The 20,469-nt window shown below is 42.5% G+C and overlaps 2 protein-coding genes across 11 annotated transcripts in view; both read left to right on the top strand.

Moving 5' to 3' along the window:
* The window catches only part of grk4 (G protein-coupled receptor kinase 4), a 43,799-nt gene extending 36,806 nt beyond the window's left edge, over window positions 1-6,993 (top strand). Inside the window, exons 13-16 of one of the 2 annotated variants that reach the window (XM_046046819.1) lie at window positions 925-1,062; window positions 1,823-1,960; window positions 2,300-2,477; window positions 3,603-6,993. In XM_046046819.1, coding sequence (XP_045902775.1) covers window positions 925-1,062; window positions 1,823-1,960; window positions 2,300-2,476 — 453 coding nt within the window. In that variant the 3' untranslated portion in view covers window position 2,477; window positions 3,603-6,993. The remainder of the gene's footprint in view (window positions 1-924; window positions 1,063-1,822; window positions 1,961-2,299; window positions 2,478-3,602) is intronic. The other variant, XM_046046818.1, reaches the window with a different exon arrangement.
* Window positions 6,994-7,624: 631 nt separating this feature from the next.
* The window catches only part of htt (huntingtin), a 33,489-nt gene continuing 20,644 nt past the window's right edge, over window positions 7,625-20,469 (top strand). For 4 of the 9 annotated variants that reach the window (XM_046046346.1, XM_046046353.1, XM_046046347.1 and 1 more), the window contains exons 1-25: window positions 7,625-7,998; window positions 9,798-9,881; window positions 10,322-10,454; window positions 10,807-10,866; window positions 11,057-11,136; window positions 11,447-11,585; window positions 11,996-12,137; window positions 12,787-12,965; window positions 13,049-13,253; window positions 13,573-13,620; window positions 13,893-13,970; window positions 14,068-14,471; window positions 16,255-16,381; window positions 16,502-16,617; window positions 16,705-16,816; window positions 17,166-17,303; window positions 18,084-18,242; window positions 18,319-18,416; window positions 18,510-18,649; window positions 18,813-18,876; window positions 19,042-19,142; window positions 19,317-19,463; window positions 19,639-19,759; window positions 19,873-20,018; window positions 20,146-20,330. In XM_046046346.1, the coding sequence (XP_045902302.1) occupies window positions 7,901-7,998; window positions 9,798-9,881; window positions 10,322-10,454; window positions 10,807-10,866; window positions 11,057-11,136; window positions 11,447-11,585; window positions 11,996-12,137; window positions 12,787-12,965; window positions 13,049-13,253; window positions 13,573-13,620; window positions 13,893-13,970; window positions 14,068-14,471; window positions 16,255-16,381; window positions 16,502-16,617; window positions 16,705-16,816; window positions 17,166-17,303; window positions 18,084-18,242; window positions 18,319-18,416; window positions 18,510-18,649; window positions 18,813-18,876; window positions 19,042-19,142; window positions 19,317-19,463; window positions 19,639-19,759; window positions 19,873-20,018; window positions 20,146-20,330 (3,304 nt within the window). In that variant the 5' untranslated portion in view covers window positions 7,625-7,900. The remainder of the gene's footprint in view (window positions 7,999-9,797; window positions 9,882-10,321; window positions 10,455-10,806; window positions 10,867-11,056; window positions 11,137-11,446; window positions 11,586-11,995; window positions 12,138-12,786; window positions 12,966-13,048; window positions 13,254-13,572; window positions 13,621-13,892; window positions 13,971-14,067; window positions 14,472-16,254; window positions 16,382-16,501; window positions 16,618-16,704; window positions 16,817-17,165; window positions 17,304-18,083; window positions 18,243-18,318; window positions 18,417-18,509; window positions 18,650-18,812; window positions 18,877-19,041; window positions 19,143-19,316; window positions 19,464-19,638; window positions 19,760-19,872; window positions 20,019-20,145; window positions 20,331-20,469) is intronic. The other 5 variants (XM_046046348.1, XM_046046350.1, XM_046046355.1 and 2 more) reach the window with 3 other exon arrangements.

Below are 20,469 nucleotides of genomic sequence, written 5' to 3' on the forward strand. Positions count from 1 at the left end.
AGGGGACGGGACGTTTATTTGTGTGACGCAGTGGAACATTCTGACCCGAGGTTCAGCAGTTTCAAAGACTCCCCAGGGAGAGGAGGAGTGGGGGGAGGAGAAGAGAGGTTTCAGCTAGAAATGGCAGAAAGATAATAAGGAAGGGGGGGGGGGGGAATTGCTATTACCACAGCCCAAAATAAAAGTGAGAGTCTGCTTTGAACCCTGGTGTAAATTGGGCGAGAGAGAGAGAGAGAGAGAGAGAGAGAGAGAGAGAGAGAGAGAGAGAGAGAGAGAGAGAGTGAGAGAGAGAGAGAGAGAGAGAGAGAGAGAGAGAGAGAGAGAGAGAGAGAGAGAGAGAGAGAGAGAGAGAGATGTGGTGAAAAAAGGAGAAGTCATTGGTTTGGTTTGTTGATTGTGAAAGCAACCATCTTTTGGGTGACAATAGGGCCTGTGAGTGTCACTAGTAGCCAAACCACTAAACAGCACTCATCCACTTCATAAGCCTGCTGGACTGTAGGTGGTGTGGGTAATATTATCCAGAGGCTCTCATAGAGACAGATATGGCGCTCTCTAATTCTATCCATGATGGTGCTGCATTAACCCCTGAGTGTATGGATTTGTGTTGGTCTTTATTAGATTAAGTAGGGTCGTATACATAAATCAAGAGGATTACATGTAAACGACGTCCGTGTGTGTGTGTGTGTGTACGTTGACCTACAGGGATTAGTCATAAAACTGTCAGGAGTTATCCAACATCACAGGAGCGCCCTCCCTTTCTTAGTGTGTTTGATAGAGAACTGGGCTTAAATACAAGTTTGTTTTATGAGAAATCCGAAATATATTAAGTTATGATCAGCCAAAGCCATTCAGGCTGACACTTTTTAGAGAGTTCCACTGTTTAAATCTCTTCCGCCTCTTCCTCTTCCTCCTGCTGCGTGTCAGCTCCTGGCTAAGGACCCTAAGGAGCGCCTGGGCTGCCAGGGTCGAGGGGCCATAGAGGTCAAGCAGCACCCCATCTTCAGAAACATCAACTTCAAACGGCTGGAGGCCAACATACTGGACCCTCCCTTCAGCCCCGATGTAAGAACAGCACACACACACAAACTCGAACACTCACAGTGCGCACAGTTGAGTGCGGACTCCATTCACAGCTTGCTGAAACCTTGGCGAGCTGCAAATCAGCATACAGGAAATACCATTGTCAGAAGTAAACAAACACTTCCAGTATAAGATACTTATCATGGTAGCTAGCGGGGGAGGTGAGAACCATGGGTGTGATTTCAGTGTCGTCATTTGAAATTCGAAACTGGCTGACAAAATGGAAAACATGCTTTCTATAGCAAATTAAAGCAGAGTTGTCCTGTCATATGATTATCATCACTAATACCTTCAGCGGAGCTACTTAATGGTGCACTGTAGATGGCTGTGGTCATCGTAGGAAACTCTCCAGTGTGAATATGTTTAACTATGGATTGCCTGGATGAATGTGTCTCGACAAAACATTTCTTCTTTTATTGTTTGCTGTGCTCATAGATTTTTGCCTACGATGGTAAAGCTGTTCATAGAGAGAATCATAGCCTGAGTGAGGGTAGAGAGGGACTGACGTGAGAGGTTAAATCAATAGTTGAAAGTAGATAGTGTTATCTGCGTTTCTATTTTGGGTTATTCAGGTCAGTAGGGCCACACTGAGGCAAACAGAGCAGCAATGAGTCCTCAGGCGTTTTTACAATTTCCATGGTATTTATATAACCATCTGACTTTGAAGTATTTCAGGTTTAGTATACCCCCTTTCATCCAGACATATTTTATATTTTCTCTTCGCTCCCTGTCATTCTCTCAGCCTCGGGCGGTGTACTGTAAAGACGTTCTGGACATTGAGCAGTTCTCCACCGTCAAAGGCGTGAACCTTGACCCCACGGACGATGACTTCTACCACAAGTTTGTCACAGGCAGTGTCTCCATCCCGTGGCAGAACGAGGTACTGCAGGCTCAAGCCACTGAGATGATGTCATCGTTCAGTCCCATAACAGGCAGATACAACGTAGTACTGCACTGGTCACATACCTGCATTAATGAACAATAGCTTCCTTTTATGAGTAATGTAGAATGATAAAATTATGTAAATGCTTTTAAATGTGAATGAGTCAAAGTACTAAATATGTCCAAGGTGGGGAGTTAATCTATGCGGATACTTTAACATCTCCCTGTAGAGAGGGTTGCGTTATAAATAACACCCGCTGACCCATAGGCTTTTTGTAGCACCACAATCTTAAGGAAGTCAGGAGGATAGATAACTTGGTCTCTCATCCTTTTGTAGATGATTGAGATGGAGTGCTTCAAAGAAATCAACGTCTACGAGACTGACGGGACGCTGTGCTCAGACCTGGACGTGAACCGGCCTAATCCTCCACCAAAGAGAGGCTTCTTCTACCGCCTGTTCAGACGAGAGGCAAGTGCTAGTGCTCCGCCAACTGTCCGAGGGGGTGGGGGCTAAGGTACTTCTTCTCTTCCTTCTTTCTTTCCTTCCTTGTTTTTCCAGGCCTTGTCCAACTCAACATGTACTAAATGTTACCTCTTACACCGCTGTGAAATTTGAATGTTCAATTGGTTGTTTCCAGGTATGTCATTCCAAGCTTAAGTTGATTAGAGCAAGGCCTCTCTTTTTCCCTTTCTTTCCTTGAGAAACAACTCAGCCCTCTGCATATTCTTTTGTTGCTGTTGCCACTTTATCTCAGACGGCCTAACATGAGGAATCTTTTTCTTTTGTTGGTTGCAGGAGCTACGCATCTAACAAGTTATTTCCCCTAGCTTCCTCCTGTTTGTTTAATACGGAGACCTTTCATTTTCTTCTGTACATGTTAGAACTTTCCTTGAATTCAAGTGTATAACCGCCACTGGGGACAGAGGGGACCTTTCCCACGCACTTTTCAAAATCTGACTTTTTCTCCTTCTCTGACACTTTTGTAGTGTCAGTTTGGTTTTCTCTCATACTGGCAAAATGCAGATAAGATGAGTGAGGGGTTAATAAAAATGTCAAGATGCTCATCTGAGTCACCTTCAGTTATGACCATGTGCTCACAACAAAAAGCTATACAGGCAGCAGTGAGTGCTTCCGGATGTTTTTCGCCCTTAATTTTGCCTCGAAGGCTACATACAGTTTGCCCTGTCTTATTGGTGGAGGTTGTTGAAACTGTATTCAGCCTGAGAGAAAGACTGCAAGCAATGCTCGCTTCTACCTCTGCATGTTTTTCAGGTAAAACAAACAAAGATAAGGCAGCTTTTTGTAGGAAAGACATAAATACAAAATTATCAGGTCTCTATCAAGGAAGTTGCACATAATTTGAAGTAGGGGTGGTACATTTAAAATAGCACATTTACATAGTTTTTTTCACAATTTGTGATTTGCTGCCAAACCTATGCCCTTGCTTCGGTTGCATATCTTATGTTCACAGTTGTGTGTTTTTAAATGCTGGATATCAGCTTGGGCAGTACAGAAATTCCTCTTGTTGTGTCAAGGTTGGAGTTGCTGGAGAACGTGACGACATCTTGAGTACGTGAAGTGGCGTAGTGATGGAAGTTGCTAAAGTTGGTGACATATCCTCACTTTTGGTTCTTTCCAGGTCTGTTTTAAGAGCGGTTACAGCGACGACGAGATCGAAGAGCCCTCGCGACTTTAAACCACTCCCTCCACCTGTCTCCTCCTTCCCCCCTCCCCCCTCGCCGCTGAACTTCACCACAAACTCCAACCGAGCGCAAATCTTAGGAACTCAGTGAATGTTGACCTGTATTTATGAGCTGTATTAAAAGTGTATTATAATTAAAGAAAAAAGTATGAGTTTAAAGATTTTGTACATTTGTACTTGAATTTATGTCTAGATGTATATTTTCACTAAAGGTTGTATTGTACAAAAAGCCATAAAAGTACCACTTGAATGCATACATTACATTTTTATTTCTTTTTTCTTTTCTTTCGGAATGAGTATGGATAATGTGTATTGGGGAGGGTTTTTTTTAAGAAGCACAGTACCAGTAGTCTTTTTATTTTTCTCAATGTAGCATAAAGCCTTTTTGTTTTTACATGTGCTGTATGTTTGCCATCGATTTGCCCAATGTGATGTAGTGTTAGCACGTCAGATCCACCTGGTCCTAAACTATCCTTTAGCCCTTCAAGGTTCAGGCAGATCTGAATGAAGTGCATAGATTCAAATGATATGGGGGGGGGGGGAAATAAATCCACTTTAACATTGATGTGCTTATGTCAGGCTGCTTAAGCCTTCCTGTATGTTTCCCAGATCTCCACCTGCCCCTTTCATTTAAGTTGGTTTAGAAGTGGTAATCTACATCCTTCCCTTAGCCTGGTAAACTGTCTTCTAGGTGCCTGTACCAACTCAATTCTAGCAGCGATGGCATGGATTTATTTCTGACAATCTTGTGCAACAAAAAGAATCTTTTAAAATACAAGAAATATTACGTAGGCCTTTTCTGTAATACAAGGCCAGATTATTACCATTCCTGGACCTCTCCAAAAATCTCTCATGAGTTGCAAAATGCTCAGAACATTAGTTTCAGATGCCAGACAGTGTTTCCTTCAGGAGCACAGCTGTTAAGTCAAAGTCTGTTACATTATTCACTCAGGCAAAACAATTTTAGGTGAATTATCTTTATTCCTCATCCTTTTTTCTACTTCTTTTGTTGGACTATCGGGCTTTTATTTGTTGTTTATGTTTTTTCCTGACGTGTCCGGTCGCTATTAACCTGTTTCATGTGTGAAGAAGAAGTCCTTTCCCTTATATATAGCCTTGTAATTTGCCACCCAAACTTTTAGTATACCAGAAAGCCTAGGACAAGTTGACTGGACACAGAGTTGGAGGATGATGATAATAATGGCACTGTATCAGATTTGAACTGCAGCTGACAAGGCATTCATCTAGATAACAAATCGCTTTTGCATCAAACTAACTTCCATTGATTCAACTGTCAGCAGCTATTAGCCTCTGCGCTGAGTCAAGATACAGCCTGCTTTGGCCTCTGTGCCTGTTGATCATAGATAGCACGATGCCTGTCGGCCACATATCCTGCTAGTAGACCTCCAGTTAAATCCTGTGGCTTTAGCAGTGTTTGTACTAGATTAATCTTAATAGTGCCCACCTTTAACCATTGAAATCCTGTATGTTGTTCACTCATAGGAATGACTTGAGACAGTTGCTTGTAAGCGTGTGGACGTGGAGGAACAGAGAAATGATGCCTGCAGAGTTACCATCATCCTCGTACAGGAACACTCGACCACGTGCAGAACCACAGTTGCTGTGCCCTTTTGTTTTGTAGAAGTGTTTCCTTCCAAGTTAACAGTCATGAACAAATACACATTCTGTACATTTCCCATCATGTTCTAATCAGGATTATGTTCACTGTTTGTTCTCATCGGCATTTCAAAGACATTTGAAGCCATTTTGCGTTTGAATTTTGCTTTTGAGGCAGTCGCTGTTTACTCCCCACCACCTGTTTTAATGCTGTGAATACCCAATCTGGACATGTTAGCTGTGTGCGTGTGTGTGTGTGTGTGTGTGTGTGTGTGTGTGTGTATATTACACTGTATGCAAAGCTTTTGTTCAGTCCAGTGCATTGAAGTACAACAATACAATAGTACAAAATCATCTAAGGAATGTCACATTCAATTGAATTTCAAACTATTCAAGACCGCTTACTTTTAAAATGGTACGCATGCAATTCCCCATGTTGTTAACTAATTTGGAGAGTTGGCATATTCTAAAAATGTTGTCCCCTGTTGCACATTCCATTTTCAAAAATCAGGAATCGAACGCGTGCATCTAGCTGTTGCTGGCTTGTTGTCACTTGAGTTTTGTGTTTTCTTTTCTTTTTTGTTTTTTGTGTTGCTCTCAGGCACATTTTGAAGCAGATTTCTCTTGCCTATGTAGATTTTAGCCTCTTAGCTCTTTAGCCTCAAAAACCTTGTAAATGATGTATTTCTAATATGTAACTAAGCTCTAACACACATTCACTCATTCTCACAGGGAAACTAAACTGTTTGCCAGCCATGCCTCTGTCATTATTTGAATTCTTATACCATCCATACAGCAGTACACATTCTGTTTAGTTTCATTGCACTATGGTGTGTTTTGATAATGACTATAGGAAGTGTCTTTAACTTTTTTGCCAATGATACCAAAAGCAACATTAAGGAAATCCAACTTGTTCTGTTATGAAAAATTTACTAAAGACAGACTTGTCAGCCTTTATTGTATGTGCCAATTGCCAAGTTAAGTTCTGACATCCCGCCTTTTTTTCGATCTCTGTATCATTCCGTCCATTCTGAGAGAAATTCCTTTCCTTCACATAAAGGAACTTTAAACAGCTCAACAGTTTTGAATGTCCGCACTAAGTGCATTGTAATGCCTGTTTTAAAAAATACATACGTTTTATTATTCAAGCATGTATTGGTTTGTAATACTTCAGGTTCCTTGTATATGTAAATGATGACCTTCTAGTGCCAACATATCTCACTGGTATCAGAGGACAACTTTATAAATGGCAAGGTGACCAGCTGAGTTGGCCCTGTTTGAATACAAGCATACCTTCTCTCCTGCCTTCCTCCAAGGCGCTGCTGGTGAGTCTCTCCCTAAAAACTGGGATGATACTCACCAGCAACGTTTAGAAGTGAGAGATCCTCAGTTCCTTGATGTCACTTGAATCTAATTTTGGGAGAACCACCGATAAATGCCTGAAGTTTCTCTGGGGTTTCACACGCCTCTGTCCAGATATGTCAGATGGGTGATATTTTCAAGGAAGGGAGGAATGACAAATGCATTATTGGTATTCAAACGGGGCCTGGGACTTCTTGATTTTTCCTTTTGTATCTGTACAGTCATGTCGTTCAACCACTGCAGTCATTGTTAATTCTTGTACAAGTTGTATCACTGGTTGTTGTACCATATCTGACATTTGTAATTATGAAATAATACACTGCCATTTGTATAAAAATACTTGTCTTGACTTATTTGTGTCAAATATGAATGCTTGTTGTAAATAAAGGGGTGAAAATATGTTAAAAAAAGATAATAATGTCATGCTAAGATTATGTTATATCAAGCCACAATATGTAGCCTATCTGCACTGGTGGCATTAGAGAATATTTGCCGCAGGTAGCAGCACTTTATTGTAATCACCACGTCCTTTATTGATTACATAGAGATTCAATACACCTAAAAGTTATAGATCTCTTTCTATTGGGTGGTGGTTCTTTCTCCATTCATTCTCTGCACCTCCCACTGAGTCAGAGATGGTGGGTTTAACAAGCTACAGTGTAAGTGCGAAGTTAGAGCCAGAGAAGTTAGATATCCATGCACGTGTTTTTCTCCTTGATTTGATTCACAGGATGCTCCCTTAGCCTTCCCATTGTCATACCTCCCACTCATCTTTGGTGGCGCACGGATAAAAGCCACCATTTACCATCGGTGTTGCTCAATTAATGTTTTTGGATTTCAGCGGTCCCGTGACAGCAACAATAACAACAAAAGGAAAAAAATCACAGTCAGTCATTGGTTCTTCCTCACGTCACTCAACATAAAGCCGCAGTCTCATTGGCCACTGACTCTGCACCCTGTCGAGCTCTCTCACACCACTTCCTGGTTTGATTTGTCGGGGGAACGCAACGCTGCATCAAAGATGGCTTATTATCAATCGACGTCTTGTGTATTTCAGAATAACATTGTGAAAGAATAAGAGATATCTTGCACAAAGAGAAGGCAGAGAGCCGGTGGTAGTTGTCGCGAGCAGTGTTAGCACTCTCGTCGCACTACGCACCGTTTGCTCTCTCCGTGCGCTAACTTGCCCCCACTGTGTTAGCTCACACAGTAAATATTAGCTAGCCAAGGTAGACTGCTTACCGTTTATTGCTAAAATGGCCACCATGGAGAAACTGATGAAGGCCTTTGAGTCTCTGAAGTCATTCCAGCAGCAACAAGGACCACCATCCGCAGAGGAGCTCGTCCAGAGGCAGTAAGTGGATTTTTGTCTTACGACGAGTGCAGGGCGAGCTAACAGTCGCTGGGCTAGACCGTTAGCTTAGCTCACCAGCTAACGTCATTGCCTCTCAGGTACCAAGGTTTATTATAGCTGGCTTAAAGCTATGTAACGTTACGCTAAACGACAGGCTAGCAACGAAATTCAAAGTTATTTAAACTTCTTTGCTGCTGTAAATGTACTACGACATTGCACCAATGTTTAGCCTGTCATTAACATTTGAGCGTCAGCTAGGCTGAATTTTAGGGTCAGACTATTAGATGAATGGTAGCTAACCTAACGTTTGAAAGCGTCCGATAATTGATGCCCACGCAGAAGGTGTCAGGGACCAAGGCTTTAAAAGTTTAGTGTCAATAAGTTGCGCTCAGAAGAACGATTCTGTTTGGAAAGCCACGTTCACAATTTGAGCGTAAGATGATATAGCGAAGTGCACAGAAGGGTCGCTATCATAACTACTATTGCCGATGACCTGGTGCATTAATGTGGTAGCCTCCTGGACTGACGTCATTCATGCCTGTCCATCGCACCCTACACCGATCCATGAAGCAAGAGGTGCTGCTAGGGCTGCGTTCCTTGTTTTTGTTTTGGACCCCGCTCAAGGAAGCAAAGTTCAGCAATTCAGCCTAGTCCATCGATCCAGGGAGATCTGTCAGCTTCTAAGGTGGATCTGGTGTTCAAACTCATCTGTCAGTCAAGAGGGCCCTAAAATGTCTATTTTCAACTGTTTTCAGCAATACACTCTCTACAATGGAATGTTTCTCCTTTGCAATTAGTGTACAGTAAAGCCATTTTATTAAGGTAATATAATGTTGTTAAGACAGTTTATGCTAATGTCATTTAAACATGTTATTAATCATGCTTTATTCCATCACATTAGCATCAACGTCTAATCCATGTCAAGGCTGAAAGCTATTATCCTGGTAGGATCAGATGTTGAACTATTTACATTTGGTGAGCCAATAAGGGGTTGGCTTAGGGTAAAGCCAGGTCTCTGCAATCATGCAGTGAGCTTCGGCAGTCGGTGGAAAGCAGCTGTGGTGTCAGGCTTTGAAAAGTGCAGCTGCTTTGCTCTTACATGATCATCTTATTATGCACAGAAAGACATGAGCAAGTCGGACAAAATCCTAACTGGCATGCACTGTGTTTTGATCACAGGTGATAGATATATTGCAGGCCTGGCTTATCTCTGAGAAGTCAACTTGCACTGTTATGTTTGCATGATGGGTGTATTTAGAAGGCTCATACAAGGTCGTCGCCACCATTTTTGATCAGTTATGTAGCTACAGAGAACAACGCTACTTATTTGCACATGATGTACTGCAAATCAGCTACATTAAATTAGCTGTGTTTCTTTCAACTCTACACCCTGTTCTTATACGTGTCATTATGCTGATTACATATATTTAGGAAATGGCATCACTAATTCCGTAAATGATGTCCTCATGGGGATCTATTTAGTTGATGTCTTTTCAATGATATCTACAGAAATGACTGGTGTTGCAGTGTTATATGCGGTGGGACTGAGTTCTAATATTCAGTAATTCCATCCGTTTGGCTGTTTAGCTATTAGCAAGCGATCTAATTAGGATCCTCTTTAGAGATGGAATAATGCCCGGCAGTTGAATTTCATGGAGGTAATGCCTCAGTCTCTGAACCCAGTTGTTCTCTCTAGTCGTTCTTTCTCTCTGTCTTTCTGCCTCTGTCTTTCCTTGTCTTTTGCTGCCTCTTGTTTTATGTAGATTCTTCTCGTCCTCAACATCTTTCCTCTTTCACAGGAAAAAGGAACAGGCTACCACAAAGAAGGACAGGGTCACCCACTGCCTGACAATATGTGAAAACATTGTGGCTCAGTCTCTGAGGTAGGCCTTGCTGATTGAAATTTTCAATAAAATTTACATTTAGCAGAGTGTAAAACAGCGAGCTAAGCTAGTCTGAGTTTGCTTGCATTGCGAGGGCATGCCATTTTACCACTTCTGTTGTCTACAACAAGTTATTTTAAATACTAGCAAGGTTTGCTTTGCTATATACAATCTCCAGGCAGTACAGAACTAGTCATGACCATATTAATCAATAATTCTCCATAAAGCCTCATCCCATCTTATTAAATCTAAATGTTCACCTAGCTACTCCAGGATGGGTGTGTGTAAAACTCAGCTGAAAGAATGTCACGTGTGGTGGTGTGTTCATTTCAGTTTTTCGTGTGTGTGTGTGTGTGAACGGTATGGTTGACACATACTGTGTCTGTTGAGTTGAATATTTATGTGTGTAATGACATCTGCCTCACTTTTCTTCTCTATGGTCCTGGGAGCAGAACGTCTCCAGAGTTTCAGAAACTGCTTGGCATCGCTATGGAGATGTTCCTGCTCTGCAGTGATGACAGCGAATCGGATGTCCGAATGGTAGCCGACGAGTGCCTGAACAAAATCATCAAAGTGAGCAGGACTCCGTATTCCTCCAGCTTGGCCCCTTTTCTGTGTTGACCTTTCTTTTCCCTTCAATAATAGGACAATAATTTGATCATCAGTTCTTTTTCAGTTGGTACCTGCTGAGATTATGGTGCATTTACAGAATAATGAGTCTTGATCTAGGTTTGCATGATCAGCCTGACCAGATGTGTTATCTCTTTTAATAATCAATTAAAAAACAATGAGATGATAGGTATTGTATAATTATCAAAGTATACACCCAAGCATGATTTGGTTTGTTTGAATTTAAATCGGTTTTTATTGTTGAATCAGCCATGTTACACAGGATGATGATGATGATTTTGATATTTATCTTCAGGCGCTGATGGACTCCAACCTGCCTAGACTGCAGCTGGAGCTGTACAAAGAAATTAAAAAGGTAATAAGATTCATGTCTGTTTTGAAGTTTACACTTTTTAAATTTTTTACAACAGTATTTTTACAGACAAGTGACCAAGGTTTGACGTTTGTGCCATGTAATAAGTGAAGACTAAAACACTTGATGTGTTTTTTATAAGATACGCTACTAGTATGATAGTAGAAATGGTGATGTTTGTGTATCTCTGTAGAACGGGGCCTCTCGGAGTCTGAGGGCAGCTTTGTGGAGGTTTGCTGAGCTTGCCCACCTCATCAGACCACAGAAATGCAGGTATACACATAAATGCTGGAAAATGGCTTTTTTACTTTATTCACAGGACAACCATATTTAAATTACAGTATGCCAAACTCGGGGAATCATACCTGGAGTACAGCTAGTGTTGGTGTACATTGTATACTTACCTTCATTTGAACTAATTCAAATAAGGGTAGCCTCTTTTAATAAAATTACTTAACGTTGCCTGTATCACAATCCGCTATGATGAGGAGACACAACATCACTGTTTAACTCAGTTTTAAATGCGTTTTACCACTTTGTTCTGTTTGCATTCTTATCTCTTCCTCCATCACTTGTGGTCTAGACCCTACCTGGTCAACCTGTTGCCATGCCTCGCCAGAATCACCAAGCGACAGGAGGAGACAGTGCAGGAGACGCTGGCTGCGGCTATGCCCAAGATCATGGCTGCCTTGGGACACTTTGCCAATGATGGCGAGATCAAGGTATCCACACAAAGCAGAAACATTGAAATGTTGTCTGAGGATTTTTGTTTTCAGATAATTGTTTTGCTTCATCTTTTGTCTTGGGGAATTTGATGTTTCCTGTCCTGCTTCCTCTCCAGTCTTTCAAAAATAAACTTGAGTTAGTCATTATGAAAACAAGCTGAAGAGAGTTTTCCTTTTTCAAAAGTTTGCATTTCCCGTCTCGGCTCCATAAAAATTTAATTTTCAAGGCATGCTCCATTCTAGCACTGTCAAAAATGCATTGTGATCAAAATATTTAACTTGAACTAATTTAACAAAAATCACCAAAAATGCAATGCAGGATCTGGACACCTCTTACACGAGGACATATGCATATCTGTAACTCCTGAAAGCTTGCTTACATTGTAGTCCAAACATTTTTGTTCCAGGTGCTGCTGAAGTCTTTTGTAGCCAACCTGAAATCCAGCTCCCCCACCATCAGACGGACAGCAGCCAGCTCAGCTGTCAGCATGTGCCAACACTCCAGACGCACCAGCTACTTCTACACCTGGCTCCTTAATGTGCTGCTGGGTAGGACACACAGACCCACATTCATACACATGCTCTGAACATGCAGGTGCTGAGTTTTTACTTAACAGTTAAAGTTCCAGTGTGTCTAATATGGCGATTTTAGTTGAAAACATGAATGAATTATAAAACATTGAAAATGAACTCACTTGATCAATAGAATTTGAAGTTCTGACGTTAATTTAAAGACGTCAATGTATTATGTTGCAGAGATATTTACTGAACGTAGCACGCTAATCTGCTAGCCCCGGCCCGTCCTGTGTTGTAATACCACTTTGTGCCGCAAAAGGTGATAGTTTGGTAGTATAGCTCAGGTGTGTGCGAGTGGTGAGTTCCCTACATTACAAGCTCTCATAATTTTTTGTTTTTTTTTTTTTTTTTGTCTAAAAAATAAACATCTGGTGCCCATTTAGGATTCAGCTAATGGGCCCACTAAGTTAGCTGCATGTGAGCAGCTGAGCTTACTAGCCAACGGTTATATGCTGCCCCCTACTGGAGTATGTGCAGTTCTTACACATTGTACCTTTCTAAGCTTATTTCAACTTACATTTGTGAGCTAGTTTGGTATCAAACTACAACAAACTAAACCCAGGCTACAGACATTTTAAATAAGACAAGAAAAGACACACCCTGACTTTCTGTCCTATTCCAGGTCTGCTGGTTCCAGTGGATGAGGAGCACCCCAGCCACCTAATTCTGGGCGTGCTGTTAACTCTTCGCTACCTGATGCCTCTGCTGCAGCAGCAAGTCAACACCACCAGCCTCAAAGGAAGCTTTGGAGTCATGAGGAAGGAGGCTGATGTACAGCCAACACCTGAACAACTGCTACAGGTAGAAAGAAGATTGTGTGGACATTTGTGTTTGTTTATTGATTATAGAGTTTTTTTTAAAAATGTCTGCATTTATGACTGAAGGTGTACGAGCTGACCCTGCACTACACACAGCACTGGGATCACAATGTGGTCACAGCGGCTCTGGAGCTTCTGCAGCAGATGTTCAGGACCCCCCCGCCCGAACTCCTGCACATGCTCATTACTCCCGGCAGCATTTCACACGGCACTGTGTTTCGCCAGGACACTGAGAGCCGCTCACGCTCCGGCAGCATCCTGGAGCTAATTGGTAAACGCATCAATCAGTCGGGACTGTATTCATAAAGCTTCTTATCCCTTTTGTACAATGTGGCCTCTGCAGCATTTTACATGGTCACCTGGCACCAATGTATCTGCTTCAGGTAGCTTTTAATTCATTAACCATTACTGACTGACTTTGCCAGGTAATTAGTGTTGTTGCTGCTTTGGTGCGAGTTTGTGGCCTTTTTCTTTGCTTGCTAACTCATTCCTCATTATAATTGTTCTGTTTTCTATGAGTCTTTCTGAGCTTTTGCTGCTTTTCTCTTCCTCACCTCCTTTTTCTGCTTCCTGTTTCCTGCCATTTTCAGCGGGGGGAGGGTCTTCCTGCAGTCCACTCCTTCTCAGGAAACAGAGAGGTGACTTGTCTATTATCTCCTCTGCTCACCTCTGCCCTCTTCCTGATGTTTTAGTCAGGGTTTGAGCAAATGTACGTCCGACTGAGTCACCTATGGTGGTTAATTAAAATGCTATATATACTGTTAAGGATGCATAAAATTTACTTTTTAATGTGTATATCAAAGAGTTTTTTGTGAACTAATTTGTACCACCCAGGTTGTAGTCTTTTTCCCTTTCTCCCACACCAGAGTTAGTGCTGATGTTATGTTGACATTAAACCTGTTGATTTCAGGTAAAATGCTTTCTGGGGAGGAGGATGGACTGGAGGATGACGCAGAGAAAACAGAGGTCCCCACTGGTGCCTTTACAGGTGAGATGCACCCACCAGGAGGAAGTAATCTTATATTTCACTTTTAAGAGATGTAAACTCCCATTCAGAAGTCAGACATTGCTGTTATGTCGTTTAGCATCAGTCGTTGGCGCAGATGGCTCCTCCGTGGCCCAAGTGGACATCATTACTGAGCAGCCACGCTCCTCCCAGCATACCCTTCAGCCTGGTGACTCTGTGGACCTCAGTGCCTCCTCAGAGCAGGGAGGCGGTGGAGGTGGGACCTCTGCATCAGACAGTCCCGAGTCACCAAACGACAACGAGGAGGACATGCTGAGTCGTAGCTCCAGCGGTGGGGCCAACATAACTCCAGAGACGGCTGACTACACCACACCAGAGAATGCTATGCCGGAGGGAGGGCCCTTAGGAGAAGGTGGGACTCTGCTAGGCACTAATGATCGCTCGCTTCCACCCAGCGACTCCTCCCAGACCACCACAGAGGGACCAGACTCAGCTGTCACCCCTTCGGATGTAGCAGAACTGGTCAGTGTGACTATGTGGGCACTCAAGGGGCATTTAATGTGGTTGGAGAATACAGTGCACTATGTTACTTCTGTGTATATGTGTGTTTGAGGACAGCGTGCTTCCCTAGACACTGAAGGACTTAATTACCTTGTAATGCAATGATTAACTATGAATCCTAATGTCCCTAGTGGCATAGTTCCTGGTTTAAGAATGATGCTTCACTTCATAGAATTAGGATTTGTAGAATGGACAAAACATTTCGTTCCCCACATTTTTAAAGCATTAATTTATCTGTGCTTTTGTGTGCTTTAACCCATTAACTACAAATTGCAAATATGTCTTTTAGTTAATATCTTCCTTTACGGAGATCCAGTAGCTTCAGTGCATGCTCTGCATTACTAAAGTTTTGTGACAACATCGTAATCGGGAAAATATTATGTATATCAGAACTTTAAACATAGACAACTCTCCATTCTCCAACACGCATACCAATTCTTGTATGGTAATTTTTCACATCTAGTATGGTGCATATACATTATCTTCTAATAAAACCGCTCCTAATAATACATAGGAAAAAAATGTGATATCACTTGGGTTTTTGGGAGTCGGGTCATAATTTCCTGCTCCTCCTCCAGAGACATTTTGGTGTGAGATTGTCCGTTCTAACAATTCTACCTCTATGGTCTTGCCCCCTCTACTTTATCCTTCTCCCCACATCGTCGCAGTCGCGCACTCCATTGCCACGGGTGATTGAGCCACCCCCTCCCTCGCCAACTTCCACCGAGGGTCCCGATGCCACAGACAGCGACTCTTCTGTCTACACTGCTTCCTCTTCGTCGTCTTCTTTCTCTTTCTCCTCCTCTTCCTCGCTCTATGCCACCTCCTCCTCTAGCACTAGTGACAAGGTCAGCCAATTGGACACTGTAAACAGACTGGGAGGGGCTTGCTTGTCTGGACACTTTTGGCTTTCTTCATTCTTTCTCCTTTCGTTCGCTTGTTCGTCACAACCCATGCACAGAGTTTGCCCTGCTTATTGCTACTTTTCCCCTCTTGTTGTCATTGACGATACATCATGCCCCTTGTTCTTTTCCTCGTTTCCAGTGATTTTTTTCCCCCCAATAATGAGATGCTTTTGAAAGACGTTAGTGAAAACAAGCAACCCCGACATCCCATGTTGATGGCTTGCAGTGAAGAGTCCAAAGTAGAAGCATGAAGACCATCTGTTCCTTTTTTAATAGTTTTCCTTCAGATTTGGTTCCCTCTACCTTTTTTTCGAGGCTGTGACAGGCTTTTGTTCCAGCGGAGGCCAAACCTGGAGAAACAATTCTTGGTTTAAGAGTACTTTATACATCTTGCAAGGAAAAACTAGTAATCTGTAAATGTTGTGTGTATCTCCATGTAGTTCATCAAGTAAAAATAGCACGTGCTTACTTGATCTAAGAGGAATTCATTTCAAAGTTTAATAGTTTGGATCAAAAGCTTGCTCCTCCTCTGGACTGTGGCAACCACAGTTGTAGAGTTCTCAAGCCTGTGATTTTTCCTGTGTGTAGTTGATTTGCTGAAATTGCGTTGACCTAGCATGAATCAGTAGTTTTAAAAGGGCAATGTTTGTTTGACTTGCAACTTTGAATTGTTGTTACGCTGTGTCTTTGTCCTCAATCTAGCAAATCTAACTCTGTCATGAATGTGAGTGGGAACTAGTTAGGCATCCTATGCATGCGGTTGCACTTCCTAATTTGTTTCGTGTAAAGTAAGTTCGGTTTCCCTCTGGACATGTTTGCTTTGTTTTTCTGTACATAAGGTGCTGGATGGCAGTGAGAGCCAGTACTCTGGGATGCAGATCGGAACACTACAGGATGAAGAAGATGAAGGAGCAGCACCTTCCTCCCAAGAAGAACCCCCAGAGCCATTCCTGCAGTCAGCGCTGGGTACGTTTGTGTACATAAATGTGCACCTACATAGACGCACACTGGTTTGCACTGAAGACATGTTCTGCTTATTGATATTAAGCTTTGATTATGCTTGTTTCCGGTTGTGTTTGAGTGCAGCTCTGAGCAAGCCTCATCTCTTCGAAGGCCGAGGTCACAACCGGCAGGGTTCGGACAGCAGCGTGGACCGCTTCATACCAAAGGACGAACCTGCTGAACCCGAACCTGACAACAAGGTAAAGACACACACATGCAAAAACACCCTTGCCAGTATTCCTCACCTGAAAGGTACATTAAACGACATTCTTTTTTTATGTTTTTAGCCATTGCGGATAAAGGGTCCAGTTGGACATTATACAGACCGGGGGGTGGAGCCACTGGTGCACTGTGTACGGCTTCTTGCTGCTTCCTTTCTGCTGACAGGACAAAAGAAAGGTGTGTTTAAAAAAAAATCAAACGAACTTAAATTGTTTAAATCTTCCATAATGTAATAGTTCTGTTTATTGATTAGTTTGATTTATGACAGATATAATGCTATAATGAAAGCCTTGACAAATAACTAATTTAATTAACTTAAAAGTTGCAGATTTTTAAGGGTAACACCTTGGTTGTCTAATAGTTACTACATTTTAGTGACACTACTATGATACAAATCCTTGAACTAAAAAAACATGAACTTTATTATCACAAAGCAATATTTTAAACAAGGAACAAGATTAAAAGACACAATCTCGACACAATGTTGTGTGTGTGTGTCAATCTTTGATGTGCTATGATTTTTCAGGTCTAACCCCTGACAAGGAGGTACGAGTGAGTGTGAAGGCTCTGGCGGTCAGCTGTGTCGGGGCAGCAGCAGCGCTGCTACCTGAAGCCTTCTTTAATTCCCTTTACCTGGAGCCGCTGGATGGAGTTCCAGTAGAAGGTACGGGCATAAAAAAGGCAATCCTACTTAGATGATGTGTGACACTTGAATAGGTCAGTATTAACAAATGGCTGAGAAGAGGTGTAATCAGGCAATAAGGGAAAACACCTGTGCAGGTGTACCATGGGTCTCACATTGTGACAGTCATGTAGACACGAGAATCCACAGTATTAAGAATTTATCATGATGTGATTTTTATGAAAGGGACAATAAGCATTAATACTGGAATTTGTAGCCTGAGGACTGAGTGTATCTGTTGTGGCATGAGCGATGGAGAGCCTGTCACTTAATCAAAACATGAGCAAAATACTGCACTTCAAATTCAGCTTTTAGCAAATGTAGAAAAATGAGTTTTGATGAATCTGTAAACTGTTGCTGGTAAAAGTAACTAATCACAACAAAGTTTGTATTGCTCACTAATCCTCATTGTAAATGGGGATTTCTTTATTGAAATGGATAGCTGCTTTGTTCACCTGTAGTTTCCATTGTTGTAATTGACCTTTTTCACAGCAGACATTTTGACCTGCCTTAGCAGGAACCAGTTATTAATTAAATGAATGGTGGCTCTGTTATAGTCAAGTGTTGCAGTTAGTAGTGACAGTGAGCCAGCATGCACAATACCACTACGCTGAAAGTGAGGAAGCTAAATGGAATTTAGCCATCATCATTCATTTTATTTCTGTGGTTTCCCATCAGTTACAAAATGCATTTAATGACCACTGTATTTGTGTGTCTTTAGCACTGTCTTTGACCCTGCTCTCTTTCACTGTCCCACTGCAGAGCAGCAGTACATCAGTGACATACTGGGCCTCATTGACCATGGGGACCCCCAGATCAGAGGGGCCACAGCCATCCTTTGTGCAGCCATCATACAGGCAGCGCTCACCAAAACACGTTACAACATACACACCTGGCTGGCCAGAGTGCAGAGTGCAACAGGTTAGTGTGTTTGTGCAGACATGTTGAAATAGTATTTAATGGTTCTCTCTGACCTGTCTGTCCTGTTGCTCTCCAGGCAACCCTCTGTCCCTGGTGGACTTGGTGCCTTTGCTCCGAAAAACTCTGAAAGATGAATCCTCTGTCACCTGCAAGCTGGCTTGCTCTGCAGTGAGGGTAAGACAGATCTGTGCTAGTGTATCGGTAATTGTGTATGTCGGTAATTGGTTCGTTCGTTCGTCTGACCTGACCTATTTATTTGTGTTTCAGCACTGCATCATGACCGTGTGCAGCAGTACACTGAGTGAGCTTGGTCTGCAGTTGGTGATAGACCTGCTTGCTCTGAGGGATTCATCCTATTGGCTTGTTCGTACTGAGCTCTTGGAGACCCTGGCTGAGATGGACTTCCGGTAGGATCAGTTGTCTTGTTTTTGTGTTTGTTTGGAGCTACTTGCTTTGGCATCTTGCTGTCATGGGACTGCACATTACACATTAACAATGTATGTTAGAGACAGTGTGTTTTATAAAAACATTGTATTGCCTATTAAAGATATTTACTGTTTCTTATTTTAGGTTAGTTAATTTCCTAGAGAGGAAAACTGAGACTTTGCACAAAGGGGATCATCACTACACTGGGGTAAGTTCTCCATTCTACCTTCCTTGTGGTCTTGCTGTAGAAATGCATGTCTTAGTTTGTCCTTGTTGATGTTTCACAAACAAAGGCAGGGTGTATCCTTAAAAGTTTTCAACTTGAGTTGCTGAAACTGTGGTCCCTAATCTGTCCACTTTCCTCTCTATCTAGCGGCTGCGGCTGCAGGACAGAGTCCTGAATGATGTGGTTATCCATCTGTTGGGAGATGATGACCCCAGAGTCCGACACGTGGCAGCCTCTGCTGTCAGCAGGTACACTGTCTCTTATGTACTGTATTGTCAGTCAGACATCTTGTAGACTTAAGTGTTGACAAGCACACACTAATTTGATTTTAGTACAATTAATTCCAACAGTATTTTTCCCCTAAAGTGTCTCTCTTATCATTGTCCTCTAACCCTTTCCTCATGTCTCTCTCTATCTATCAGGCTGGTTCCCAGGTTGTTCTATGACTGTGACCAAGGTCAGGTGGACCCAGTAGTGGCTATTGCCCGGGACCAGAGTTCAGTTTACCTGCAGCTGCTGATGCATGAAACACAGCCCCCCTCCCAGTTCACAGTTAGCACAATCACAAGGTACGAGCACACACAGACACCCACTCATTCATATCATATTCATATCTCAGGCTGCTTTGAGTCAGATTTTATTTTTTTTTTTACCTAAGTTTGTGGTTCACTTACAAAGCTCATTACAAAATCACAGAATACAATCTTTCAGGAACTCAGCTCTGCTCTTTTCTGTGTTTGCCAGGACGTACAGAGGCTTCAACTTGTCCAATGCTGTTCCTGATGTCACATTGGAGAACAATTTGTCCAGAGTAGTTACCGCCGTCTCCCATGCTTTCACCTCCTCTACCTCCAGAGCACTGACTGTGAGATTTCAGATATGCATAACCATTTACCTTTTTGTTTTGCCTGCTGTATAATATCTTGTATTTTCATGATAACATGTTTAAGAACCACCCATTTGCCTGTTTCTCTGCAGTTTGGCTGCTGTGAGGCATTGTGCTTCCTGGCTTTAAATTTTCCAGTATGCACTTGGAGCACAGGCTGGCACTGTGGCTATGTTAGCGCCAGTAGCAGCTTTTCCTCCCGCTCTAGTCTCAACCGGAGCAGGGGCAGGGCTCTCAGGTTTGTGCACTCCCCCCTCTTGTGAACTTTTACCGGTACATTTAATATTATACTAGTTCCATAATCTGCCACAGTACTCTTGCTCACACACCTGATTATCATCTGTTTTTGTCCCTCTGTTCCGCAGTTTGTCACAGCCCAGTGGTGCTCCAGCCTCTTCAACCACCTCCTCATCTGCACCGGACACTGAGCGGAAGACTCTGACAGTGGGAATGGCCAACATGGTCCTCTCCCTACTCTCCTCTGCCTGGTTTCCACTGGATCTCTCTGCACACCAGGATGCACTTTTGCTTTCTGGCAATCTGCTTGCTGGTGGGTAATGCGTATACAAATGTAACCTGACTATGCTGCTCATGTAGCTTAAAATTATACTGTATTTGCAAACATACCACCATTTGCTCACACAAAACTTTCAGGGAAACGCTGTAACCGGTTATTGATAGGCCAGTTT

The sequence above is a fragment of the Micropterus dolomieu genome, linkage group LG04 (assembly GCF_021292245.1).
Source record: "Micropterus dolomieu isolate WLL.071019.BEF.003 ecotype Adirondacks linkage group LG04, ASM2129224v1, whole genome shotgun sequence".
Taxonomy (NCBI): Eukaryota; Metazoa; Chordata; class Actinopteri; order Centrarchiformes; family Centrarchidae; genus Micropterus; species Micropterus dolomieu.